General features: G+C 32.8%; 1 protein-coding gene across 2 annotated transcripts; it reads right to left on the bottom strand.

Moving 5' to 3' along the window:
* Positions 1–2,838: 2,838 nt before the first annotated feature.
* On the bottom strand, positions 2,839–7,981 carry LOC115969205 (50S ribosomal protein L7/L12). Of its 2 annotated transcripts, XM_031088804.1 has the most exons (3): positions 7,849–7,981; positions 6,225–6,499; positions 2,839–3,886 (listed from the first exon to the last, which is right to left on the bottom strand). In XM_031088804.1, the coding sequence occupies exon 3, from the start codon at positions 3,811–3,813 to the stop codon at positions 3,184–3,186; it is 630 nt and encodes a 209-aa protein (XP_030944664.1). In that variant the 5' UTR covers positions 3,814–3,886; positions 6,225–6,499; positions 7,849–7,981; the 3' UTR covers positions 2,839–3,183. The 2 variants fall into 2 exon arrangements, with proteins under 2 accessions (XP_030944664.1, XP_030944663.1); XM_031088803.1 differs by lacking the exon at positions 6,225–6,499.
* Positions 7,982–25,998: the final 18,017 nt, after the last annotated feature.

The raw sequence follows: 25,998 nt of genomic DNA on the forward strand, positions 1-25,998 counted from the left end.
TCCAAGCATTTGTACTTCTATCCAAATGAACCATTAGTGTATCTGATCTGCGATCACATTAGTTTTGTGATGGCAAATCCATGTATTCTGAGATTTTATTTTTCTTTCTAAATTCTTGAACTAGGAACAGTTCCAGTTTCTTGAGAGAGGGAGAGAGAAAATGAAAAAAGAAAAGCAAAAAGAGACATTTCAAAGTAAAAAGAAATGAAGAATCAATAACATGAGGATCCTAAAACAAAAGAAGCCTCAATTTTAGGCCAGGAAAAAAAAAAAAAAAAAAGGTCATATTGGCTGGCTCTCACTTCCAAATTTTATAGACTCGGGCCCATAGTAGTGGGGAGGTGATTGTCAGTTATCACTTGGTGACACTGACAATAATACACCCCTAAAGGTTATTGCATTATTTTCGGTTTCTAGAGTGTCATGAGATTTATGACAATAAGTTCAACATTTCTAACCATTATTTTGGCACTGTATTGGATTTCTCTCTATAGGTTTTTTGGAACATGTTAGTGAAGGAAAAAAGAAACCATTAATTTCAAAAATCATAGAGAAACCGACAAAATATCAAGAAAGTTTAATATGTATCTTTTCAAAACGAAGACTAGTGCTAGAAAAGGAGCAATGAGAGTCGCAAACAATATAAAGTGCTCAGCTTGTATTCTCCCCAAAGCAGCCAAGACACCATCTATACGCTTCCTTGAATATATGCTTGACTTTCGTTCAGGAGTCCATCCTCAATAGAAACCTGCAAAAGCATCCAATTCAATAGACATTTGAGGACTCCATAGATGACACTGCCAAGTCCATCACTTAGCATCCGAAGCTCCGCCATCACAGTTGTGATCACGCCAAAAGCTTCAAGATGGTCAGCGAGTTGACTGAATATGGAGAAGTGCTGAAGGCGATGAAGTGAAGTGTTTATGATCATGACAGATTCAAGGCACTTGGGGTTGAGAGCAAGATAAGTACAAGAACTGAGTCCTTGCATGATCAGTGGTGCAACAACTACCTTTATCATGTTTTAGAGGCCAAATACCAATGTGGCTGCAATCCCTTATCATATCCACGATCCTTTTGAGAAGTGTCTAAACGTGGACTTCCCCGAAGTGTTTGATGCGGATGTGGCTAACAAGATCTTGACCAAGGCCATGACTGCTCAAAGCAAGAAATCGAAGGATGAAGATCTATATGGACAATAGTTATGTTGCTGCCGGTGAAAGCATTTTATTGTACACACATGTTGAGGAAATTAATATTGATGTTAAAATTAATGTAATGTATGTTGAAACCTTAAACTCCTTTTAGGATGATAATTGCTCCCACTCAAAAAATGTCGAGGAAATTGATAATCATTAAATTAATGCGACTCTGAGGCAAGTTTTTTTTTTTTTTTTAAGAAGAACTCTGAAGCATGTTGAAAACATTTTCTTTAGGGTGATAATTGTCTCCACTAGAAAGAAAAGGAAAATTAATAATGACTATAAAATTAATGTGACTTTGAAGTATGTTGAAAACACTTTCTTTACGATGATAATTATCCCCACTCAAAAGAGTTTGTTGATAAATAAAGTAATTCTCTCAAGAAGTTATTTCAATGGTTGGCACACACCACAAAGATGTGCCTATATTCCTCTTTAACTTGTTATCAAGTTTTTCTCAAAAAAAAAACCTTGTTATCAAGCTTAAATTTTTCCATTTTCTTTTCTTTTAAAAATTTTCTCTTTTTTACGAGTGAGTATAGCTTCTCTCACTAAGCAAGAAATGGATATCTTAGAAAACCATTATTAATGTTGAAATGAAGCTTTACTTCCTGAAACCATGTCAAGAGTTAATTGTTCGATTTTGAACTTTAGTGGAAACATTGCAATTGAACCCAAACTTAATGAGAAAGTGCAATTTGCATAATTTCAAAATAAATAAGACTTTTAACTTCAACTGAAAATCATGTTGTATAACTTCAATAGCTCAATCCGATTGAACACTTTCAAAGTCTCTTGATATTATGAGAAATCATTAACTAATTCTAATACTTCAGTCTGTGTAAGTACTTATTAATTCAATCATTCGAATCCTTCCAGCTCTTACACATGAATGTCCACATGTATGAGTTTCTTACTAAAGTTCCTAGGATGGACAATAGCTGAGGTCTTGCACTCTTATATAAATTTATAGAACTTAAAATTAATTTTAATTAATGTTGGAGGTAGTATAGTATATTGATCAACATGATATGTTTTCTTTCTTAATCCTAATCTAGTATATGAATGTGGTATTTTTCAATTACCTCGTGTATGCCAAAAGCCGTTGAGTAGATCTTACTCAATTGGCACTTCTAAGTGTTCCCAACAAAAAGTCAAAAACATCCATGGTTCGAATCACTCATTCCCCATTATAACAATTGAATTGTCCAATATATATATACACACACATCACAGGCCAAGGAGGTCATTTTTGAGATGATATAAAATAATCCGTTCCATATATCCCACTCTAATCTAAAATGAAATGGCATGCAGTATGGTTAGATAAAATACCAAGATGGATTCGGTTCAACTGAAATGACATGTAGACAACCTAATATGGTTGTTTCAATAAAGGGCCAGATTACGTGCACATATATTCAGCCAATAGAACTAATCATCCTAACAAATTTCTTACTACAGTACACTAATGTTCGGCTTCTATGAGTTCTCTAAGTGGTACACCGAGTATTGGACACTTTGTCATGGCACTAATGCCCCCTAGATGCAAGGGTAGTACCATCCCAATTAAGTCAGCCCAGCAACAGAAATTTTAAGTATGTTTCTCTTATAGAAATGAAGAAGCTCCTGTAAACAACTTGAAACAATTCATGGCATGTTTAGCCTAAAATGTACCACAATCATAGCAAATGAAAACATCAAACATGAAAAGGATATCATATTTGGGTTTCCAAGATGGGTTTTAACTTGCAAAGAAATGACTACAAATGGGGCAGATAATTGAATAGCACGGGACAGGACTGGATCAATCCTGAGGTATCCAAAATATCCCAAACCCTTAATCCATAAAACAGGATTCATCCCACTTCTACTTTGATACATGCATGCAAAACTTGTAATTATAGTGTCTAAAGCTAAAGCAAAAGAACAAATTTAGAGAATTCAAATAGGGAGGCGTACAAGTCAAATTGGTTTTTATTTATTCCAAAACAACCTTGGCCCCAAGAGCTTTCAACTTCTCAATTATTTGTTCACCTTCTTCTTTTGAAAGTCCCCTTTTCAAAACTGAAGGGGTCTTCTCCACCAAATCTTTGGCTTCCTTGAGACCCAAATCGGTAAACCCTCTGACCTCCTTGATTATCTTGATCTTTGCAGAAGCTTCATACGACTCCAGTTTTATTTCAAAAACAGTCTTTTCTGGTTTCTTCTCCTCCTTGGCTGCTGCTGATGATTTAACAGCCATTCCAGCCAATCCAGCCGCTCCTGGTTTCAAGACCCCCACTGTTGGTGGCTCCTTCATTCCCATTTTTCTCATCATAATGGCTCCCAGCTCAGCAGCTTCAGCCAATGTGAGTCCTGAAACTTCATCTACGAGCCTAAAGACCCGCTCACTTGGTGGACTGCGATGCTCTGTAGGATCAAAAGTAGCTGGATCATAATCAGTTGGGAGCCTTCTTTGATCAATCTCCTCTTCTTCCTCCTCTTCCACCCTTGCAGGTTGACCAAAACTTCGAGTGAACCCACTGAAGTTAATGGCATTTAGTGCTACCACAGGATTTCTAGATAACCCATTAGGTAAATGATGTCTAAATCTCAAAACGAAGCTCATTTTCAGGCTTATAGTCTATTAATGGAAAATCAACATATAAGCTTTTGAGTTCTCACTAGAGCAACAATATGGCCTGAAATCCACAAAATCAACAAATAAATAAATATGGAATGGAAGATTGTTCATTCATATACATTTCCTTCAAGCAAGGTTAGTTCAACAGGAAATAAGACATTTACAAAGACAAACAAGACACGACAGTAACCTTCAGTAGAAAAATAACAAGAAAAAATACAGGAGGAGGTCAAACATAAAAAAGGTTATTTGACTAAAGGATTGAGAAAGGAGGAGAAGACAAATACAGCAATACATCAAAAGTGTGTCCCATGTTAGAATCCTTGAATTTTGGCTATTTATAATCTCAATGAATTAAAAGAAACATAATAATATAGGATTGCATGTACTACATCATATCATTTCATCTTAGATTTGAAAGAAATAGTTTTATCTCCTTTTCCTATGAAAAGTAAATTTTATTTTTTGATGAATAAGAAATCTTATTAACCAAAAACCATTATTTACCTATCCAAAAAAAATAAAAATCCTTCATTTACAGCTCAACAACACAAAAACACAAACAGCATGGCTGCATACAATCAGGTCTTCAAAGAACCTCCCAATTACACCTAAACCCCTGCCCAAAATCCAGCAAGCAGCAACAATCAACTAGCCCAATCAGGGCAGCCAACACCGATTTAGACTCCTGAGGCCAAAACACCACTCTAGAAAAAACACAGCTACTGCAGTAGCATAACTACAGACAAACAGGTCATCAAATGGACCTCCAATCCAACACAAAACACCTGCACCCCTACCCACCCAGCAGGTAACAACAAAAAGCTAGTCCAAACAGATCAGTACAACTGTCAGCACTGCCCAGAACCCATTCATAGCTGAATTCTTAACTTGGACCAAAGATCTTGCTCACTGACCGAAGGCTAAGCAGGAAAAATATCACTAGCTCTCCATCTCACATCATTTAAAATACCTTTTACTACTTGCTCCTCTGGAGCCAATGAACCCTGGTGCAAAAACTGGTTCCTCTATCTCCAAAGATGATAACTATAGCTACCACAGAAATTCTTCCTACTCCAACTTCAAACTTCTTTCCTACCACCTGGAAGCAACCCCACTGCACCAGCTTCCTGCAGGGTAGTTACATGTGACATCCCAGCCACAGCAGCACCACCCCACATGCTTCCACACTCTATGCGAACAAGAACAATCAAAGAACAAATGGTCCCTGCATTCAGTCCTGTTTAAAAAACACAACACTCCCTTGCTTCTCCCAAGAAGCCATCCTATCACAGGTGGATAGCCTATAATTAATAGCTAACCACAGAATTAAAGCTTACTTAAATATGAAAGCACTATCCTACACCAATTTCCACCAATCCACGCCACCATTCCTTGCTCTAATGCCTTCCCAAGCAGAATGACAAGTGAATAAGCCATTTTTACATATGAAAAGCAATCCTCAATCTCAAGAAACTGAAATTTACTTTTAATACTAGAATAACAATTTTTTTTATTAGTAACAAAATTATATTAGAAATAGGAGAAACCATGTTATATGAAACATAAAAAGTCAAAACAAGAGACCTTCAAACAAAAAAATTACAAGAAAATATGATTTTAGATCGGAGAACACCAACCCACACCATTAAAAGTGCGAATATCTCTCTCCAGCAAAATTATTTAATGTAACACAAAGGTTGCATTCAAGCAGGGACTACTCCTATGTCTTCCAAAGGAACCTCTCCAAAAAAAAAAAAAACCAGATCAACCACCTTTACTTTAGTTTTTCTCCCAGAATTCTACCCTTCAAAATGAAATCAATAAAAAAATAATCTAGCTTGTCAAGCAGAACGAATATTTTCAATTGGCTCTCATCTACATACTGCCCCATCAACTTTCCTTAAGAAAAATTTTCTAGGGTGCATATAAAGTAATGTTCCACTACTCAACAGCTTAAATTCATTCAAGAAGGTGCCATGCCCCTTTGCCCTAAAGCTATTATCATGATTGGTATATATCTTAGCAATCAAAATAACAAACTTTGCTGATACTCTTTCTTAATGCAAATACAGATTTCAAGTCCCACACAGCAAATTAGCAACTCAGGACAGACCCAGGATTTCAAGCTAGGGGGCTGAAGTATAAGCGAAAAATATATATAAAAACTTCAAATAAGCATCTTTATAGTATAAGCAAACTATCAACCAAGACAAATATCCGCAAACATATTGACAAACAATCAAACACTATTAATAAATTTAAAACTCTGACATGCAGTCTCTGAGAAAAAGACTCACAATCACAAAGAAAAAATGAAAAGAACAACAGTATCAGTTATCACTTATGGGGCATAGCAGTTAAAAGTTAGATTTTTAAGAGAGAAGAAGAAGTACGTAGTAGTCGCAGATTGAGGCCGGTGGCCGACCGGTGTCGAGGTGGTTGGCCACTGGGCAGATTGGCCAGATGGTAGGGAGGCGTTGCGGTGGCTGTAGCTGATGTATGCGTTTCTCTCTCTCTCAAAATCTGATTTTCCTTTGGCTAAAATTTTTCTTAAATTGGGCTGGGTTGTTATTTGTATAAATGGCTGAATAATGTTGTTTGGGCTGGGTTAGGAACTACATGTGAGCTACCCAACTTGGAAATCTCTTATCAAAAGAATTCTCATGTCCTACACAAGGAACCCCAAAAAATTTTTCTATCAACTTATATACAAAAAGCTTTAAAAAGAACTCTTTTTTGTTTGATCTATGGTCATTTGCATCCTAAACAACTAAAATATTCTCTCTTGTCATTTTTTTTTCTCTTTGGGTAAAAAAGGCCAGAAGATACAAGTAGTTCAGCCTTGTTTAATAACTACTTAACTTTTTCCTTTTCTATGAGAGCATTCACATCATACTCAATAAAATTTTAACAAACTTCTAGCTATAACTCACTTTTCACATACACATGCATTCAACTCTCTATTATTTCTCTATTCCATTTAAATACTATTTCTTTTTTAATTTTTCTAACTATCAAAGAAGAATCAACATCACCCAGAATAACACATCAACACTGCATTATCACGCAAAAAGAAAATTCTCATGGAAATACAAATAAGAATCAACACCTCTCATCATCACCCAAAGAAAAAGAAGAATCATTACCAAGCTAATGCTGAAAAAAAATTTAATTGCAATCCTTAACATTTCTAATTGGGTTCAATGATACTTTTGCAATAAGACAAAAACTATAAAAGTTAATGCTGAAAACATTTTATGACAATCCTAAAAATTTCTAGCTGGGTTCTATGCTACTCTGCAATAACTCAAAAACCATAAGAATAATAAGCAAAGAAGAAAAAAGCACCCAAAAGGTAAAAAGGATTTCCTGACACTCAAATGTCAAAAAAGAATTTAACTTTTTTTTATTATTCATATAAACAAAACAAATCTTAGTGGTTGAAAATTCAAAGTTCCAAACTTTTACTTAACTTTCTATTTACAAGAGCCATATACCATGATGTTTGATTCACAAGCTTATATGCAGAAAAAATAAATCTTGGGTATTGGTCCAAATTAGGCTAAAGGTAGTAATTAGTAAACCCCAAGAAGAACCCGCAAAACCCATGACAGTAAATCAGAGAAATTTAATTCACACAACAATACCAATACCCTAACTATCAATCACCCAAAACACAAATGCATTCATCACATAAACAAACAAAGAGCAAGAAATAATAAGGGTGAACAAATTAAACAGATTCTATGAAGTTGATTCACAAACTTATACAGTAAAAAAAAATCATGGGTATTAGTCCAAACTAAGCAATAGGCAGAAATTACTAAACCCCAAGAAGAAACCAGTAAAGTAAAACGTAAAACCCATGACACAAAATCGAGAACTTTAAGCCACGCCTTCAATACCAACACCAATACCCCATTATCAATAATCCAAAACACACATACATACATGCATACATTCAACAGATATATAACAAAACAAAGTACAAGAAACAGTGAGAGTGAAAAGAATAACCTCAACAAAATCAGTGGAGTCTGGGTTGAGAGAGTGAGAGAGACACGTTGGAATTAGCCTGTTAGGAACGGAAAATGAAAAGAAAAACAAAACAAGAAAAATTTGCTGAGCTACAGCCTACACAGTACAGTAGCTTTCGCTCACAGCAATTTTGACCTTTTGGGCTGGGCTCATATTTTGGAGACTCATGGTATATGGCTTAACGGGCCTATGCAGATCCCTCGTATCCAATTCTTACAAAATTGTAAAATTAAAGATTTAGATAATTTTGATTCGGGTCAAATACAGTTAACATTCCTGAGGTTTGAATAAATGTTAGTTAAGTTCAAAATTTTTCAAAATTAACAAACTTGATCTCTAATTACTGTGAGAAAGGGGAGAATAATAAGTAACAGTTTAGGGGATCAAGTTGGGTTTAGAAAGAAGAGAAAAATGAGTAACGGTTTAAAGACCAAGTTGTTCAGTTTTAAAAATTTATAGACCTAGTTGGCATTAGTCCAAACCTTAGGGATGTAAACTGTATTTTATCCTTATCTTTTTTATTGAAGGCCCTTCAGTCTATTTTTGTGCTGAGACTTAAGCTAAATAAAAACTACATCATTTTGTTTTTCTATACATATTGTTTTATATTTTTTAGGCTAAATTACAAATTGTATCATTTAATGTTGCTTAAATTCAATTTAGGCCTCTAAGTTTTAACTTTATTCATTTCAGTTTGCCCGTTAATGTCCGTTAGGTGATTTACTGTTAAATGACCAAAATAATATAGTTTTATTATAGGTGATTTGTATATGCTCTGGTGTAGAGGTTTAAAGCAATAAAGATTGTGGGAACGATTTTTGTATTTGTTGGGTTTGAAAAGCGGTTCACTAAGGACTCATGAATTGTAAATGGTGGTTAGGGTTCAAATTTTAGGGCACATTTTGGTACACTGTGGTAGGCTAGTAGCTATTGGCCTATTACATATTTACAATGTAGCAGTGGAGCTAAATAGCTATAATGCTATTTTAGCTCCACAAAAATACCAAAAAGGGCCACGTAGCAAAGGAGGTAAAGCAATAATTTTTAGATGAATCGCTACCGTGCACATCTATTTATAGATGTGCACTGTAGCAATCATCTAAAAATAATAATCATTCTTTATTCAGCACCCCGATTAAAATAATGTTTGGTTGTTTATTTTTTCTCATTCTTTTATTCATCTCAGCGCCCTCTCTCTCATCACTCTCAAGCTCCCATCTCTCCATCTCACCTCTCTGAAACTACCCGGTTCACTCTTACCGTCTCACCATCTCACCATCTCTCAAGCTGACCGGTGCCGGATCCGGTTCACTCTCACCATCTCTCAAGTTGACTAACGCCGTCCCAGCCGAGGCTCTACCCACCGCCGTCCCAGCCGCCGATCGCCTCAGACCTCGCCGTCCCAGCCGCCCATCTCTCTCAGACCGCCTCAGACCTTGCCGTCCCAGCCGATCCACTTCAGGTTAGTGAATTTTTTCATCTTTTTTTTTTTTTTTTTTGATGAATTAGTGAATTTTTTCATTTGGGTGTTCGTTGTTTTGGCTTAATTTTTCTGGCTTTGTGTCATCATTTTTGGTGTTATTTTGTGGTGAAAAATGTTGTGTTGTCGGGTTAGTGATTTTTTTTTTTTTTTTGATGAATTAGTGAATTTTTTCATTTGGGTGTTTGTTGTTTTGGCTTAATTTTTCTGGGTTTGTATCATCATTTATGGTGTTATTTTGTGGTGAAAAATGGTTTGTTGTCGGGTCAGTGATTTTTTTTTTTTTTTGATGAATCGGTGAATTTTTTCATTCGGGTGTTCGTTGTTTTGGCTTAATTTTTCTGGTTTTGTGTCATGGTGTTATTTTGTGATGAAAAATGGTGTGTTGTCGGCTAAACTTGGTGTTATGTGAAAAATATAGCTATGTGATATGGCGTGTTGGCAGTTGGCACTATTTTGGATTGTTTGTGAGGATGTTGAACTGTGTGAGGAATGTGATTTTTGATTTGGCACTATGGGATTTTTTTGCTGTTTTTGCTGGGTATAACATCTGAATGGACAGATTGTATTTGTATTGGAATGGACGGAATGTATTTGTATTGGAATGTATTAGGAATTTTCTATTTGCAGGAATTTGTTGTGTAGTTTTCTTATAATAGAAGTGCTTGTAGTCTCTGTAATTTGTGTAGCAAAGTTTACATTTTTTGTTGTCTTTGTAATTTGTTGTGTTGCACAAAACCACAAAGAGAAGCACACAAAGGATTTCTTGTGGTCATTTTAATGAGATTAAGCTACATGTCAAGTTTTGACATAAATGTTAGTTTGGGAATTTTCTGTGTGCAGGGAAATTTATATATTTTTTTTCTAATTTTATGGAGTCACGCGGCGGCGGTGGTGGCGGTAACGGTGGCAGTTGAAGGTGGTTGTGATTGTTGTTTATTGTATAGGATATATTATTTTATTGTAGTGGATATATTATTTTATTATGTTAAAAGCTAAAATAGATCTACTGTTGTAGCATGTATGTAGCTAAAATAGATAAAATAACTTTTGGTGGAGCTAAAAAGCTAAATTTTTAGCTCTACTGCTGTGAATGCTCTAATATAGAAAACATTATTACAATTAATATAAAAAGGTGAAATGAAATAACTATTCCTTTTTTTTTTTGGTTCCACTATGTGAAGGTGGTGGAATGGCATTTTGATTAAAATTCCTAAATGCCATTAAAAATAATTATATAATTAATATAATTTTTTTTCTAAATTAGTATCTTCATAAATATAAAATTTATAACATCTTACAACAATATTGATATAGTTTTAGTCATTATCTGGATTCTGTTTGGTTCCCAAAAATTTGTTAAAAAAAAGAAACTAAATGAAAAATATGGACCATTTGAAAAAAAAAAGAAAAAAAGAAAAGTTTCAATGCCCTGAAAAGAGAATATACAGAAAGTTGGATTGGATGCCCATAAAATATTGTAGAAAATTTTTTTTTTTTAATTCAATTTTAGATTTTAATTTTTCTTTTTAAATTTTGATTTTATTTAATTGACTTGACATGTTTAACTGACGTGTCAAAATTTAAAAGCTCCAACTAACATACAAGATTGTTTTAGGTGTCCCTTAAGTGTAGGGATGGAAGGGCCCACGATTAGAACGATGGAAAATGTTAGAGAACAAAATTAAAAATTAAAACTTTAGAGTGAAAAATCATAATTACTCTAAACTTTAAATCTACTTTTTTTCATTTTTTTTACTTTTACTTTTTTTTTTCTTTTACTTAAATGATAGAAAATTGTATTAATGATAAAATAAAACATATACAACTGGTCTGGTAAAAACATAATAGTTCATAATTGTATCTCAAATAAATACAAACAAAGCACATGAAAACAAATACAAAAGCAATTTCAAGTGTGCTCTTGGCTCTCCAATATATTTTATTATTTTAATACTCTTCCAACCGATGGATTTGGTAAAAATAATGGTCGAATGAAGTTGGGCATTTTCAAAACAACACTTGTTCTTGATATTCCAAATAGCCCATGCAATAACAACCCACCTATCCAATTCTTGAACAAATAGTTTGGAATTCATCATATGAAACTAAAGAACCTATTTCCCGTATATCTTGATCTTATAATATGACATTTATCTTACAGAACCGGAAAAATTTCAGGTCATTAGGTGAACATTATCTAGGAATTTTATGTCATATAAAATATTTTAATATAAATTTTAAAAATTTCATGGATACAAATTTAAAATATTTAAAATAAGAAAACAAATAAAAAGCAAGGACAGTATCACTCTTTGAATAAATTATCTTTGTCAAAAAATATAAATTTGATAATGATTGTATTTTATTTTATTTTAGTTGCAAAACAAATTTTCTGACATAGAAAATATAATATTATTTTTGAAAACAAAAAAGTAGCTAAAAAGAACAGTAATGTAGCACATAATTTTTAAAGATTAGTTTTCTCCAATATCTCTCAATAAGTTTATGATAAAAACATTGAATCATAATAATTTTAGAATCATAATGGTTGGACAATTATTTAAAAGTTAAAAGTTCATTTTTCTTATGTGTGCCAAATCATTTTGATGGCATGGTTGATGACTTCGATTTAGACATATTATAAAAAAAAAAGTTTTTGTGAACAAAAAGTAGGTGATATAGCATTCATAGTATGTATGTGTGTTTCCCCCTAATGAGACATTTATTGTGTTTTACTTAAATAACTTATCTTATCATATCGTCTTATAAAGCATCCATCTCACAACATAAGTCCCATAGGCGTGTGGAGCTCATCAATTTTGGATGGGTGCTCCATGACATTGTCACATACCTCCCCCTCACCCTCCACTTATTCTTATTGGACAAAGTTCAAATTGAGCCAAAAACTTGTTTCCAAAAAAAAAAAATTTGAGCCAAAAACTCATTGACACAAATTAGTAGCTGATACAAGTTATAATTGAATGATATTTGTCTTCGATTACATATGTATGTGTTTCTATGCTTTTTCACACTCGTTTCATTGAAAATTTAGTGAAAATGAATTCCTAAAACCCAGAACTATAGGTCTGACGGGTCTATAGCTGCGTTTTTATAGGCTACAACCAATGGCCGCGTTTTTAGAAACGCGGCTATAGGACATACTTTAGTCGCATTTTTAAAACGCGGCTATAGTTTTTTTTTTTCCTGGGCAAATGGCAAATGCCTGTCTACAAATGGAACACATAACTATATAAGTAAATTAAGATTGTATAGGATGTGAAAATGGTCACTTTCATTTGGATGGAAAAGCTAGTTCAACAATATTTATATAGTTTTGGGCCAATAGCAAGCAATTCCACACATTTCTTTTGTATAATAACTAAACGCTAGAAGAAAAAAAATATCCCACATGGCAACTTCAGAAATTGCATGCTGGAAGGATACATATTCATGCATATCAGGAAATCAATTGAAAAACCACAATCATCTTCGTATTTTAAATTTTTAATAAAACAATTTTCACAAGAAAGAAGTAAACTGAGTACCATGCCATTAAAGTGTTTCTTTAATAGTTAAAGAATGGACCACAAGAAAGCAACTAATGGCAGCTATTACCTCCATGACAAGTCCATATGTTGCAGAAGAGTGCTTTTGGCCTTGTTGCTTTAATTGCTGCAAAAGCCAGAATGCTCCTTCCCTTTTTTTCTGCTGGACACAAGCGTTTAGGACTTGTAATGAAGAGACATATACATCATATAAGTGAGATATTTTGGTATAACTATTTTATTACTAAAGAAATTCGTTTAGGCAATGCTAAGGGGTTGATCCATGAGTATGAAGAGAGGACCACCTTAGACTGTGGAAATTTCAAAAATCAAGGAATTGTTAAACTCAAGAAAAGAGAAAAGATAAATATAGGCAAATTTAATCATCCATGCAATAAAAAGAATGCAAGTACGTCATCTTAACCTTGACCAAGGATATCCCCACCGATTCAAATAAAAGCTTTTCCTCCCTAACATAAGAAGAGCAAATCAAACAATACCAAAAGTCTTTTCAGATAAAGCTCTTTATCTCAAAACTCTACCTCATCTATACTTCCTACAACAATACCCAAAGGATGCTAAGAGTACCGAACTCCAAACTCATAAAACCAACCGTCAAAACCCTAATGCCTATTACAAGCTACATGTACTAGCTTGAGATCTAACTAAACCATAGATTAAAAATTACAAAAATAATAATAACAAATAAAGAAGCCCTGGCTTTATTACAAAACCTAAAATCACTTGGTTTGAAGCTGTTTCCAGTTTGAAGGTTAATCTAGGCAAGTCAAAGCTGCAACGAAGACAGACAGGATGGAAGCGATTGTATCTCTTGAAAGGGGTAGAGATACTTTAATAAAAAGCACTTTTTCAAATCTACCCACTTACTTCAATGGAATTTCTTAGGGGTTGTGGTAGTATCAGTGCATAGAAATTTGGAAGGCGATTCTTCATTATTTGATGTGGTGTCTTTGGCGGGAGACGAATTCCAAATGTTTTGAGGGCTGTGAATGGAATCTATTGGATCTGAAGTTGATGTTTCTTCAAACTTTATTTAAATGGATGGTTGCATACAACTGGTTGTCTTTTTCTACTCTCTTAGATCAGATGGATCATTGCACTTTTAGAATTTAATTGTGGGTATAACTTTACAATACTCCCTATAAACTTGGGCTATGCCTCAATATATTATCATTTACTCTATCTCTAAAATTAAAAAAAAAAAAAAAAAAAGAAGAATCACTTACACATTAGAAAGTGTAGAATCAATGAAATAAAATTACCATCTGATAATTTCAAGAATTCTGTCATACTTTAGTTGCAGCTCACAGATTTAACCATTTCTAATATAATTATAATTTTTAATTTCTATCTTCAAAAGTATGTCATGTAAAAAGTATAGAAACTATCCAATCTTGCAGGTATACAACCAGTGAAGCAAATATAGACCATTATCTTTTGCAGATCGAATTCAATCAAGTATTACTCACCGCATTGTAAACCATAATATCTGGTTCCAACTCTGGGTCCCACTTCCCAATTACTCAGGATATGTAGACACTTGTTGCTGGAGATAAATTAAACAAAAATAAATAAAAGAATTGTATTTTCTTTCAAAGCTCTCTCTTTCCTCTTAGCAAGGTGTAGTGCACAAGCAAAAAGCATGCTATATGCAATAAAAATAAATGTATAATACCTGCATTGAATGAACATTGAGTGCCTCCACAGGTCTATTCGCCTTTCCAAGTACATCAAGTGCAGTCGTGTATATAAATCTACAAAATGAAGAGGAAATGTAGTCAAAAGACCCTTTCTATACAACAACCATGGTCTTAAGTCACTAGAGCCAAATAGTATTTCCGGAACCATAGATTATATATATATATATATATATATATATAAAAGTACCATGGATAAAATATTTTGAAATATGTATTGTTTGATCAACAACTTTAGAGCTTCTACAATATTGATTAACTACTTTGAAATTATAAATACTCAAACAAACCAAAAATTGGTTGAAGCAAGTTCAAAACAGATTTTCCTCATAAATATGTAAGGACCTCCAACAGGACCTTTATTCTATTGGTACCTCCATATTTTTATAAGTAATAAAGATTTTCATTAATAAAAGGGAATCTCTAAGGAATAGCTTAATTTCTAAAGATGACACTTATCCCAAAAAAAGAAGTAGCTTCCTAAAGATGACTGCTGAAATGTGTTACTTAGCAAAGCAATGGTAAAAAACGAGGCACATAGTTGGACATCAAGGAGCACTACAACTCAAGAACAAAAGTTACAAAGTGCACAAAATATATTCATATAATCAAATCAATCTTGACATGCTTGAGAAATATGAATCTTGCTCTCGCATAAATTGAGAACATATAAGTTTAATTCAACTAAAATGTAATCTCACAAGGCGTATAAATGTTCTTCCCAGATATATAGCTGAGCCTAAAGGCGTTTAACCCAACCTAGGGCTTTCAAAATATATCATCACGCCCACAAAGTATAAAGCTTAGACATTTTCTACTTCTTCTTTTCTTTTTTCCAAAACTCCTTTTTCAATTTTGTATTTTGGGTTCTCATTTTTGTCCTCATGTTTTGAAAACATTCAATTTGGACATTGAGTTTATAACAAATTTCATTTTAGTCATTATCGTCATATCAATGATTGATGGAAATTGCTTACATAAATATAAAAAAATATAAAAAAAATAAAAAAAATTTTAATTGATATAAAAAAAAAAAATCTCATGTCAGCATTTGAATAAATAAAATAATTCACATTTGGAAAAAAAAAAAAAAATCTTATTTCCTCTAAGGCTGTAAATTAACGAGCTGAACCAAGCCAAATATTAAAAATTCAAATTGTTCATTTAATTTTATTTCAAACATGAATCGATTTTGTATTTTGGGTTCTCATTTTTGTCCTCATGTTTTGAAAACATTCAATTTGGACATTGAGTTTATAACAAATTTCATTTTAGTCATTATCGTCATATCAATGATTGATGGAAATTGCTTACATAAATATAAAAAAAAATAAAAAAATTTTAATTGATATAAAAAAAAAAAAAAAAAAAATCTCATGTCAGCATTTGAATAAATAAAATAATTCACATTTGGAAAAAAAAAAATCTTATTTCCTCTAAGGCTGTAAATTAACGAGCTGAACCAAGCCAAATATTAAAAATTCAAATTGTTCATTTAATTTTATTTCAAACATGAATCGAGCTTGAGCTTATCATCAAATTAGATTGCATGTTCAAGCTTGGTTCATTTTATTGTCCAACAAATTTCAGCTTGTTCATGAATTGTTTGATTAACTTATTATTTTTCCATATATATTAAACACCATGAATAAAAAATTTAATCCCTTCACAAATCTTTTTAATAATTAATAAATAAATTATAGTTAAAATTATATAATTTAAGTTACTTAGATATAAATTTTTTTATGAACTCATAAAAAATTAGATTTACTATCCTTGTATTGTTACTAATTACTATTAGATGGACTATTCATATTATCAATAAATTACAAATAGTTCATTTACAACCCTATTAAATTCTAAGGGTAAATTATGAGTTTAGACCCAAAAGAATGTGTTTTTTTAGAAAAAAAAAAAAAGAAAAAAGAAAAAAAAAAAAGATAGATAAAGAAACATTTAGAAAGATGCTAATGGAAGACCATACCACCGAACTTATAATTCATTTCCTTTTATAATAATATTAGATCATATTGCTAAGAAACTTATAGTTCCAAGACATTATTTACACTCTTTTATAAAGAGAGTCAAGCTTCAAATCACCCTTTCTCATTGTTAACGATGAATTATCAAAAACAAATAATAATAAGAGTAAATGACATCCATCTGTGTTTCATGGACTTGCAGCAATAACTCTACATTTATCAGTGTTGGACCTATATTTAAATTAAATGGAAATAGATTTGTACCCTTCACAATAATTAATACCGTTTCCTTATAATCTTAGGCTACTACTACAAAGGTTAGACTATTTTGTAATGGTATTCTGGTTATGTAATATATATTATAAGTCTATTTAAAAACTCTATATACTACTTTCATATTTGTGTGTTCTAATAAGTATTACTATTTCCTCAAAAAAAAAAAAAAAAAAAAAAAAACTAATACCGTTTTAGTGTCCAAGCCCTTTGGGTTATAGCTACTGTTTGATTTGGTTTAGAAACTTGGCAGCCAACGATGATTTATCCAACTAGGTTTGTCTTTTGTACCTTCTCATAAATGGTGACACTTGATGCTAGTGCCAAGTGCCAACAGCAGCAACAGCCTCTCAAGTCACGATAGATATCTCGTCTTTAACACCAAATCCCCCATCTTATATATCATTTCTTCCGTGAAGAGCTAAACAAAAGTGTGTTGTGAATTGTGATATACCGAATTATATTAATTGGATTAGATAAGTGTGTGTTGTGCGAGCGTGTCTAAATCTCATATTAGTTTGGTGTGTATTAAATTGTGTGTTTTGTGCTAAATCTCGATTATAAAGTGAATACAAATCTTCACACCATGGAGCAGGGAGACGCTATCAGAGAGCGACTTTATCTAAATTAAACTCAATATGCAACCAGCTTTTAGATATGTTCTCCATTTCTAATCTCTATTTTTCTGTATAGTAAGGACTCTCAAATCGGCATACCTTTTGGCAAAAGATTTAAATCTTTTGAACCTTAATACTTCCAATGGAAAATGGGTTTGGAAAGCAACTACCACACCTAGAATTAAGTTCTTTCTTTGGCTGTGTTACCATAAAAGTATTCCAACTCGTGAAGTTTTAGGGGGCATAAATCTTGACACGGCATGTGAACTGTGTGGCCTGGCCACGGAATCCATATCCCATGTCCTAAGGGATTGTATTGTCGCAAAAATTTTTTGGAAGTTGCTTGGCATCCCTAATAAGCACCATGATTTCTTCCTACTCGATCTTGAGGAATGGATGAAAGTGAACTGCTACTCAAAGAGTATATCGAGGCACCATCAGCTGCCTTGGAAGATAGTCTTTCCGTTTGGTATTTGGCAATTATGGAATCAAAGGAATTCTTTTCTTTTCTCTTTTGGTACGGTGACTAGAAACATCCATGACCTTTGCATTAAAAAGAGTGCTGAATTCTTTGCAATTGTCGGTGCTAAACCCAACAAGAATCCGAGAACTAATATTCAGGTGAAGTGGACCAAACCTCCTGTGGGGTGGCTGAAACTTAATACAGATGGATTTGTTATTGGTAATCCTAGGATAGCAGGTGGTGGAGGGCTGATTCGTAATGAGAATGGTGATTGGATTATGGGATTTGCTAGATTATTGGGAATTACTTCTGGAGTCATGGCAGAATTATGGGCTTTAAAGGATAGTCTCACACTAGCTTCTCAACTTAGAATTGCTGACATTTGTGTTGAGCTTGATGCTGAGCTTATTGTCTTACTTCTCAATAATTACTAGATAAATAATCTCATGCTAGAGCCTTTGCTTGGTGATTGCAGGACCCTATTGAAGAAATTCCATAGTACAAATGTCCAGCACATTTTCAGGGAGGCAAACAAATGTGCTGATGCATTGGCTAAGTTTGGAGCCACCCTTTTGTCGGATTTTGTTAATTTTGTTAACCCATCGCCTGTGGTGGAGGATTTGCTGGCTTTTGACAAAGCCGAGCTATATTGTAACAGAATTATTAGTACTTAATCTATTTCAGCGTTGGTTTACCAAAAAAAAAAAAGAGGACAAAATCACAAGCTAACAACATTTTAATAGCAGGGCTGGGTCTAAATGTAATTATCTTCTTAATGGTTAGGCCAATGCTTGGGCCTTGCTTGTTAACTCTTGATTAAAGGCTATAGCTAAAGCCCAATTAGATGTGCTTTAGAGAAAGAACATGCAAAGGTTTTTTTTCTGGAGAAGAGAGTACATGCAAAGTTGATGTCATAACTCATATCCCACATGCAAATAGGTCTGGTATTGTTTTTGTTTTTGTTTTTTTGTTTTTGGATGAAAAATGTCTGCTACTGTATGCTTATTATATATATCTTCTTCCAATTTGTATTGTACTTTGGTCTTCATAACACAGTAGTTAACAGTTCGAAGATATCGTTTCATTATTGATCAATGCTTTGGATATGTTCTGTACGTACTACAAAATCTTAGACCAATTATTTGACAACTCTCTTCATCAACTTATATAAAACACACCTATACGTCTATGGAATTTTCTTTTTATTTTTTTCAAATGGTATTGTTGGGTGTATTATTCTATCATACATTTCCATTTTTATCAATCAGATTTTAAGATTAGACAAGTCTTAAACGATAAACCATGTCCATCAGCTGCCGTTTCATTTCCTTGGAAAGCAAAGTTGACTTGACAAGCGCAGGTCGATCGGTACGTAGGAGTGAACAAAGAGATCAATACAACTAAAAAAACAATAGAATAAAAAAATTCTATATTATCTGTTAAATATTATTTGTTAAAATATTAGCATTGATACACCATGTTGAATATGCTAATATAGATGCGGAAGCGAAAGCATAAAGTATAGAATACAGTAACACACGGGAGTTACGTGGTTCAGCCTAACGACCTACATCCACGGAGAAAACCCTAAAGGGCTACATCAATAATATGTTATAGTGTAGTACAAATCCTGTGTTACAATGAATCATAACATGTGTATATATAGCAGACTAAACCCTAGACTAATAGACTCCTAGTACAAGTATGAGACTTGGCTTGCACATAAAGTAGAATTAGGCTTGGGCCTATACTAATGGGGTAATATATCTTTAACACCCCCTCTCAAACTCAAGATGGAAGTTTGATGAAACCTTGAGATTTGATAAGGTTGAGAAGATCCCTTAAATAAAGTTTGGCTCTGTGACGGTAGTTTGAGGAAGGCAATGGTCTTGCAGTGTTGATGCGACTTCTAACAGTAACTTGACTATACCAGAGAGTTTTGATGGCAGTAGTAGGAAGCCAAAGAAGATGAACGCAGCAAAGAAAAAAAACACCGAGGAAGACAAAAATTGCTCTTAAATATACCGTAAGGACAGAAAACCATGGCCGCAGGAAGGTGGCTCTAATACCATGTTAAATATTAGCATTGATACACTATGTTGAATATGCTAGTATGGATGCGGAAGCGAAAGTAGAAAGTATAAAACATAATAACACACGAAAGTTACGTGGTTCAGCCTAACGGCCTACACATGTGTATATATGGTAGACTTGACCCTAGACTAATAGACTTCTAGTACAAGTAAGAGATTTGGCTTACACACAAAGTAGAATTAGGCTTGGGCCTATACTAATGGGGTAATATATCTTTAACATTATCTTTCTACCTAGCCAAGGGGGCAATTTGCTTATCCTAATTAATAAACAACTTGCTCCTTTTACTTGAAAAGCAACCTTTCACTTGGAAAAAGGCAAGTTGGTTTTTTCTTAGATGACAAATTTAATAAGAAATGAGATAAGATTAGAGGTAAAGTTTAGTCACTTAAATTTTATTATGAATCATACTACTTGTATTGGGATTTTTAAGTGGGTTAAATGTTTAGAATTGTTGAAATTTGATTTTTTTTTTTTAAATTTCAAAATAGTGTTTGGTTAAGCCAAGTATAAGATAAGATTACAAACTAATCATAATCAAACAGAATATTTGATTATCCAATAAAAAAAACCCCACAGCTTGGAGATATCCAAAGGAAACAGGCCCTTTAGGTTCAACGTGGAAAGAAACAATGTGCCAATAAATTTTAGTAGGTTTCATTTTCATCAATTATTCTGTACATTTAATTGATTTCTTTAACTAATAAAGACGAACCCCTTCGATAAGCTCATTTTACTTTATCAATTAACTTACTTCGTTCCGAAGGAAAAATGGAATAAAATAATCACATAACAATTATTTCTTTTGTGGGATGAATAATATAGTAAGACATAAATAATTGTGGTGCAGATAGCACCCCAGACTCAAATTAATAATAATAAATAAGCAGAAATTAAATAACAAGCATACAAAGAATACAATAATTTACGTGATCCGGCAAACTGCCTATTCTCCATTGCTACAACGGAAAATTTTCACTATAAAAATAGGAAAATATAATAGTGCATAATAACACTCTCAAGAACTCCAAATCTCAATTACACCCTAACACTCTCTTACAAAAACAATAAAAATAAAAGCTGAATGCCTCTTTAATTCTCTATTTTCTTATGCGGCTGTAACCTACCAGGTTATTCAGGTTCTTCTATTGCCGTAACTAATAACATATATATATATATAGAGAGAGAGAGAGAGAGAGAGAGAGAGAGAGAGAGAGAGAGAGAGAGAGAGAGAGAGAGAGAGAGAGAGAGAGAGAGAGAGAGAGAGAGATATGTTAGGTCGGCTACCTTGGACTCCTAATATAACAAGTATTTGGTAAACTTGTGTTGACTTGGGCTTGGCAATACAAGCTACACGGCCCACGTCAACAATAATGGTAAGATAGAGTCTATCAAGGTTGATGACAATTCTCTTCTCAAAAAATAATATAAAAAAAAAAATTAATAAAGGTTGATGACATTTCATCTATTTTAAAATAAGGAAGATATATAAAATTCCAGTATAGTTTTCTCGTAAAACATGAAATCTTCTTAAACTTTTCAGTACAACACTTAATCCTTAATGTGATATTGTTTTATACATGTATAAATGGTGTAACACTTAACTCCTTGATATCCATTTATAAAAAATTTCCTTGATATTTAGATTTTTTTTTTTTTTTTTACTTCAATAAAATTGCCAAATTTTCTTTTTAAAAAAAACCCTTTCAAGTTTTAACGATATGACGCAAAAACCCCCAAGTGATATTACTTTATGTGAAAGCGCTATTTTAAATATAGATACATGCATGTCATCTAAAAAAAAATGGACACATATTAATCACATGAGTAGTTCATAATTTATTTTCACAGATGTCTCTCGGTTTACATATAAAATTATAATACAAAAGTTTTTTTTTTTGAAGCCGGAATCAATTATAATACAAAAGTTAAGTATTGCAATCAATATATATCTCAAGGAGGTTCTTCTAAAAATAAAAAATAAAAAGTAAAAATTCAAGGAGGTTCCATATTTATAGGGAAGCCACGTGGGGGGGGGGGAGGTTTGTATACTTTTTCCATTAAAATATGACATTAAGGCTATTAATATTTATGAATAATTAAGATTAATCAATAGATTGAAAAGGTGAAAAAACAATTTTATATATATATATATATATATATATGATTTGGTTAAAAATAGAGATAAAAAAGAATTTGTCTTACTTGAATTTTTTTATAGTGAGAACCTATATAATAAGAGAGAGATTTTTTTTTTTTTTTTAATAGGAAAAGAGAGAGATACTTTTTGAGAAAGTGGAAAAGAGAGAGATTGATAGTTGGTTTGGTATTGTTGTTTAAACAACAGTTTTCATTATTTAAACATCACAATACGTATTTTCACTTACACATAACAACATTACTAAAAATCTCTTATTAAACATGGCAACTTTAGATTTAATTTTCTGATCTTTCATAAAGGAATCTAATAAGAGACCGTTTAGATATAACTTATTTTTATTGAAACTGAAAATTGAAAACTAAAAATATTGTAGTAAAATAATTTTTTAATATGTGAACAGTGCATTTTGTCTCCTATACAGTAAATCCATATGATGTTACTGTTCACGCATTAAAAAAAAAAAAGAGTAAAAAGAACATAAACTTTAAGCGTAAATGTGTATCCAAACCCTGACTAAGTTACTCGTAATAAAAAATTAAAAAAAAATGGGAGGGGGACCAATATGATGGTGCCATTGTGGGCTAAGGCTGTCAGAATGTTGGGCTTGACGTAGATTTGTGAAATCAAATTTTAAATGCAGATCTTATATTGTACACGCTTTTTTATGCACCATATTTTATATAATTTTAACTGTTTTTATTATTATTATTATTATTATTATTATTATTATAATATTGTTTTTGTTTAAAAGAAAGAAGAGAAAGGGTGTTTTTTATTTTTATTTTTATTTTTTCATAGTATTTCTATTAGAGTATCTCTAGCAAATTTATCAAAATTTTGTACTATTTGGAGAATAAATAATGACTTTTATTTTTTATCTATCCATTTTTTCAAATACACTTTCCAATAGATTCTCTATCTCATTTTTTATCTCATTTAAATATTATTTCTTCATTCATTATTTTTTTTAACAACTACACATCTTCCAACATTTTTTTATTCAACACCTGATTATTATTGTAAGGACGCAATTTGCAACAAACCTTAACAGTGTTGGGTTCGCACGTAAAAAGGCCCAGACAATATGATTTGTAGAGCGTGGGTGTAAAGAGCTAGGTTAACTGTGGTCTTCCTTAAAAAGATTCGTTCCTATGCATACTAAAAGTCTAAAGTTGGTACAACAATCCTTTTCTTTAGTGATCATGGCAACTCTTTTTCTCTACTTTTTCTCTCTTCTTTCTTTTTGTTTCGATTCCCCCTTCCTCATGCTCTTCTTTTAGTTTATATACCCTCCTTTGTGTTCCATCCTCACCGCACACGTGTAGGTTGGGCCTGGAGGATTTCTTTCTGTCCCATCTAGCACCTCCTAGAACTTCCTATGGGCAGCTGTAAGACTGCTTCCTTACTGTTCAGGTATTACCTCTACATTAATGCGGTCAGAGAGTTGGTTGAGAGGTCATTAATGCGGAGGCAGCTGTAGTGATAGATATTTGTTTGTCTTATCTCTTTCATCCTTGGTCGGTCATTCTATCTTTTACGGTGACCTAATTCTGAGGTCTGGTTGCAATAAGACCACGTCCTAATCGTCCTCGGACGCACACTGCCGAGGAGTATGGTGTCCTCGGACGAATACAGAACCCTACCCTTGTGATGTTGACTACCATCCCCTTCAGTAACTACATTATGACCTGACTTGGCCTCCTCGGACGGATATGCATCCTCGGATGGGCCGCGGGCCCAACATTCCTGAATCAATCCTGAACTTTATGGGCCTATTGATCGAATGGTCCCCACAATTATAATAGAAAAAAATTTGAAAAATGAATAGTAGCCCATCAGACTTGATGAGCTACTGTTCATGAGTCAAAAAAACTTCCAGCTATAGAGAATTCATTAGAGACTCTTTTTATGGTGCTATTCTCTATTATAGAGAATATTTTGCCTTTGCATATACCATTGGAGATGTTCTTATACTGTTTTTGTTTATTGATAAATAGAAAGAAGATAAAGGGTATCTTTTATTTTTCTTTAATATTAGAGAAGGAGGAATTTAAATCTTGATTTTCCTAATACAAAAAGAGAGTTTTCCTATTGTACTATAACCTCTTGGCAGTTGACACTAATTTTCTTCAGCATGTTATTCCATGTAGTCGCCTACTATCCATTTCTAAAATTTTATTTTAATCCAAATTTTAAGGAGTCAAATGTAACATTTGAAGAGTTGTAAACTAAATTGTTTACCGTACTAGATCATAGGGGTAAATCGTATTTTTCCCATAAATAAAGAGCATGCAAAGCTCTCTCTCTCTCTCTCTCTCTCTCTAAAAACAATCCTAAACCTTTTGTGTTGGGCATAATTTTCTTCCAAACAGTGGGATAAAATTTCCTCTACCTCAATACATAATGACAAATGAATATTTACTTGTATTTTAAGTCACATGATCTACTTTTTTTTTTTCTTTGTTGATAATTCAATAATTAGGGGAAGGGGGGGGGGGGATTTGAATACTAGATGTGTATGTTGAAATCACCATGAGGTGTTAATGAATTGAGATACAAGACTCTTAGCATGATCTAGTAAATAATTATGTAACTTGTTTAGATAATTTAATAAATTCTATGAATGCATGTTAATGATCTTATGAAGTGCCAAATTTGAAGGAAAATTGGACTTTTATTTATTTATTTTTACATTAGTACTGCAAATTATAACAAACCAATTATGGTGAAAAAAAAAAAAAAAAATTACCCTTACCACTATGAGCTTTCAGAATACATTATTACTATCTTAAACTATAACATGTGTTTCACTTTACATCAATTACACGGATACAAAATGTAAACTTTGGTTACAACCCAACTCCATCCGCACATTGACTTGTTTCGGGGTAGATACACTTCACAGTTTGCACAAGCATTAGGGAATGTTCTCGAGAGATATTCCTGCAATACTGTAAGAACTATTAATCATGCAACTAGAGATGAGATTCCCCAGCTGTGGGGCTAATACAAGGTCATCTTTTAAATTTTAATGCACACAACTGTGCAGCAATACTATATATATATATGTGATGGAACAGTTACGTTGCAAGACTCCCAAACTTCCCCCATATAAAAATGTATAAAGTAAATCTCAATAATTTGGACAATCAGATCTAAAAGATTCCATTCAGCAAAAACAAAAAAAGATGTAAAAGGTGCTATATATATACTATTTTTTTTTATTCGATGCAGACCGTGATCTCTATGCTGTGCAATCTCACTTTTTTTCATATTGTAGTGAACGTGTGTCCTTAGCTCACGAGTTAGTATATATATATACTATTGTTTTTTGCTAAACGGTGCTATATATATACTAACTCGTGTGCTATGGACACACGTTCACTACAATATGAAAAAAAGTGAGATTGCACAGCATAGAGATCACGGTCTACATCAAATAAATGAAAATTTTGCGTGCGAATGCAACGAAGAGTCGTTGTCAATGCAATAATGCAAATAAAGCCACCCCCACACAAAAGTTTAGAAAACACTTCACACCCATTTCCATTTTACACACAAAAAAGTCATTCCAACTGACAACTGTTGTGGCATGCATAAGGGTACACATTTATAGTCTCTCTCTCTCTCTCACACACACACACATCTATATATATATATAGATATAAAATTTAAGTATTATTATTATTGAAAAATTAAGTGGTGGAGAATGACTTAAATCTTGGTGAATATTTTTATTGGAAATATTAGGAAACTAATTGAACTACAAAACTCTTGATGTAATTCAAGTATT

The sequence above is a fragment of the Quercus lobata genome, chromosome 11, assembly GCF_001633185.2.
Source record: "Quercus lobata isolate SW786 chromosome 11, ValleyOak3.0 Primary Assembly, whole genome shotgun sequence".
NCBI classification, from domain to species: Eukaryota; Viridiplantae; Streptophyta; class Magnoliopsida; order Fagales; family Fagaceae; genus Quercus; species Quercus lobata.

Bases quoted from the DNA above. Each gene is read 5' to 3' on its own strand.
- LOC115969205 (XM_031088803.1), bottom strand. From the start codon at position 3,813: ATGAGCTTCGTTTTGAGATTTAGACATCATTTACCTAATGGGTTATCT.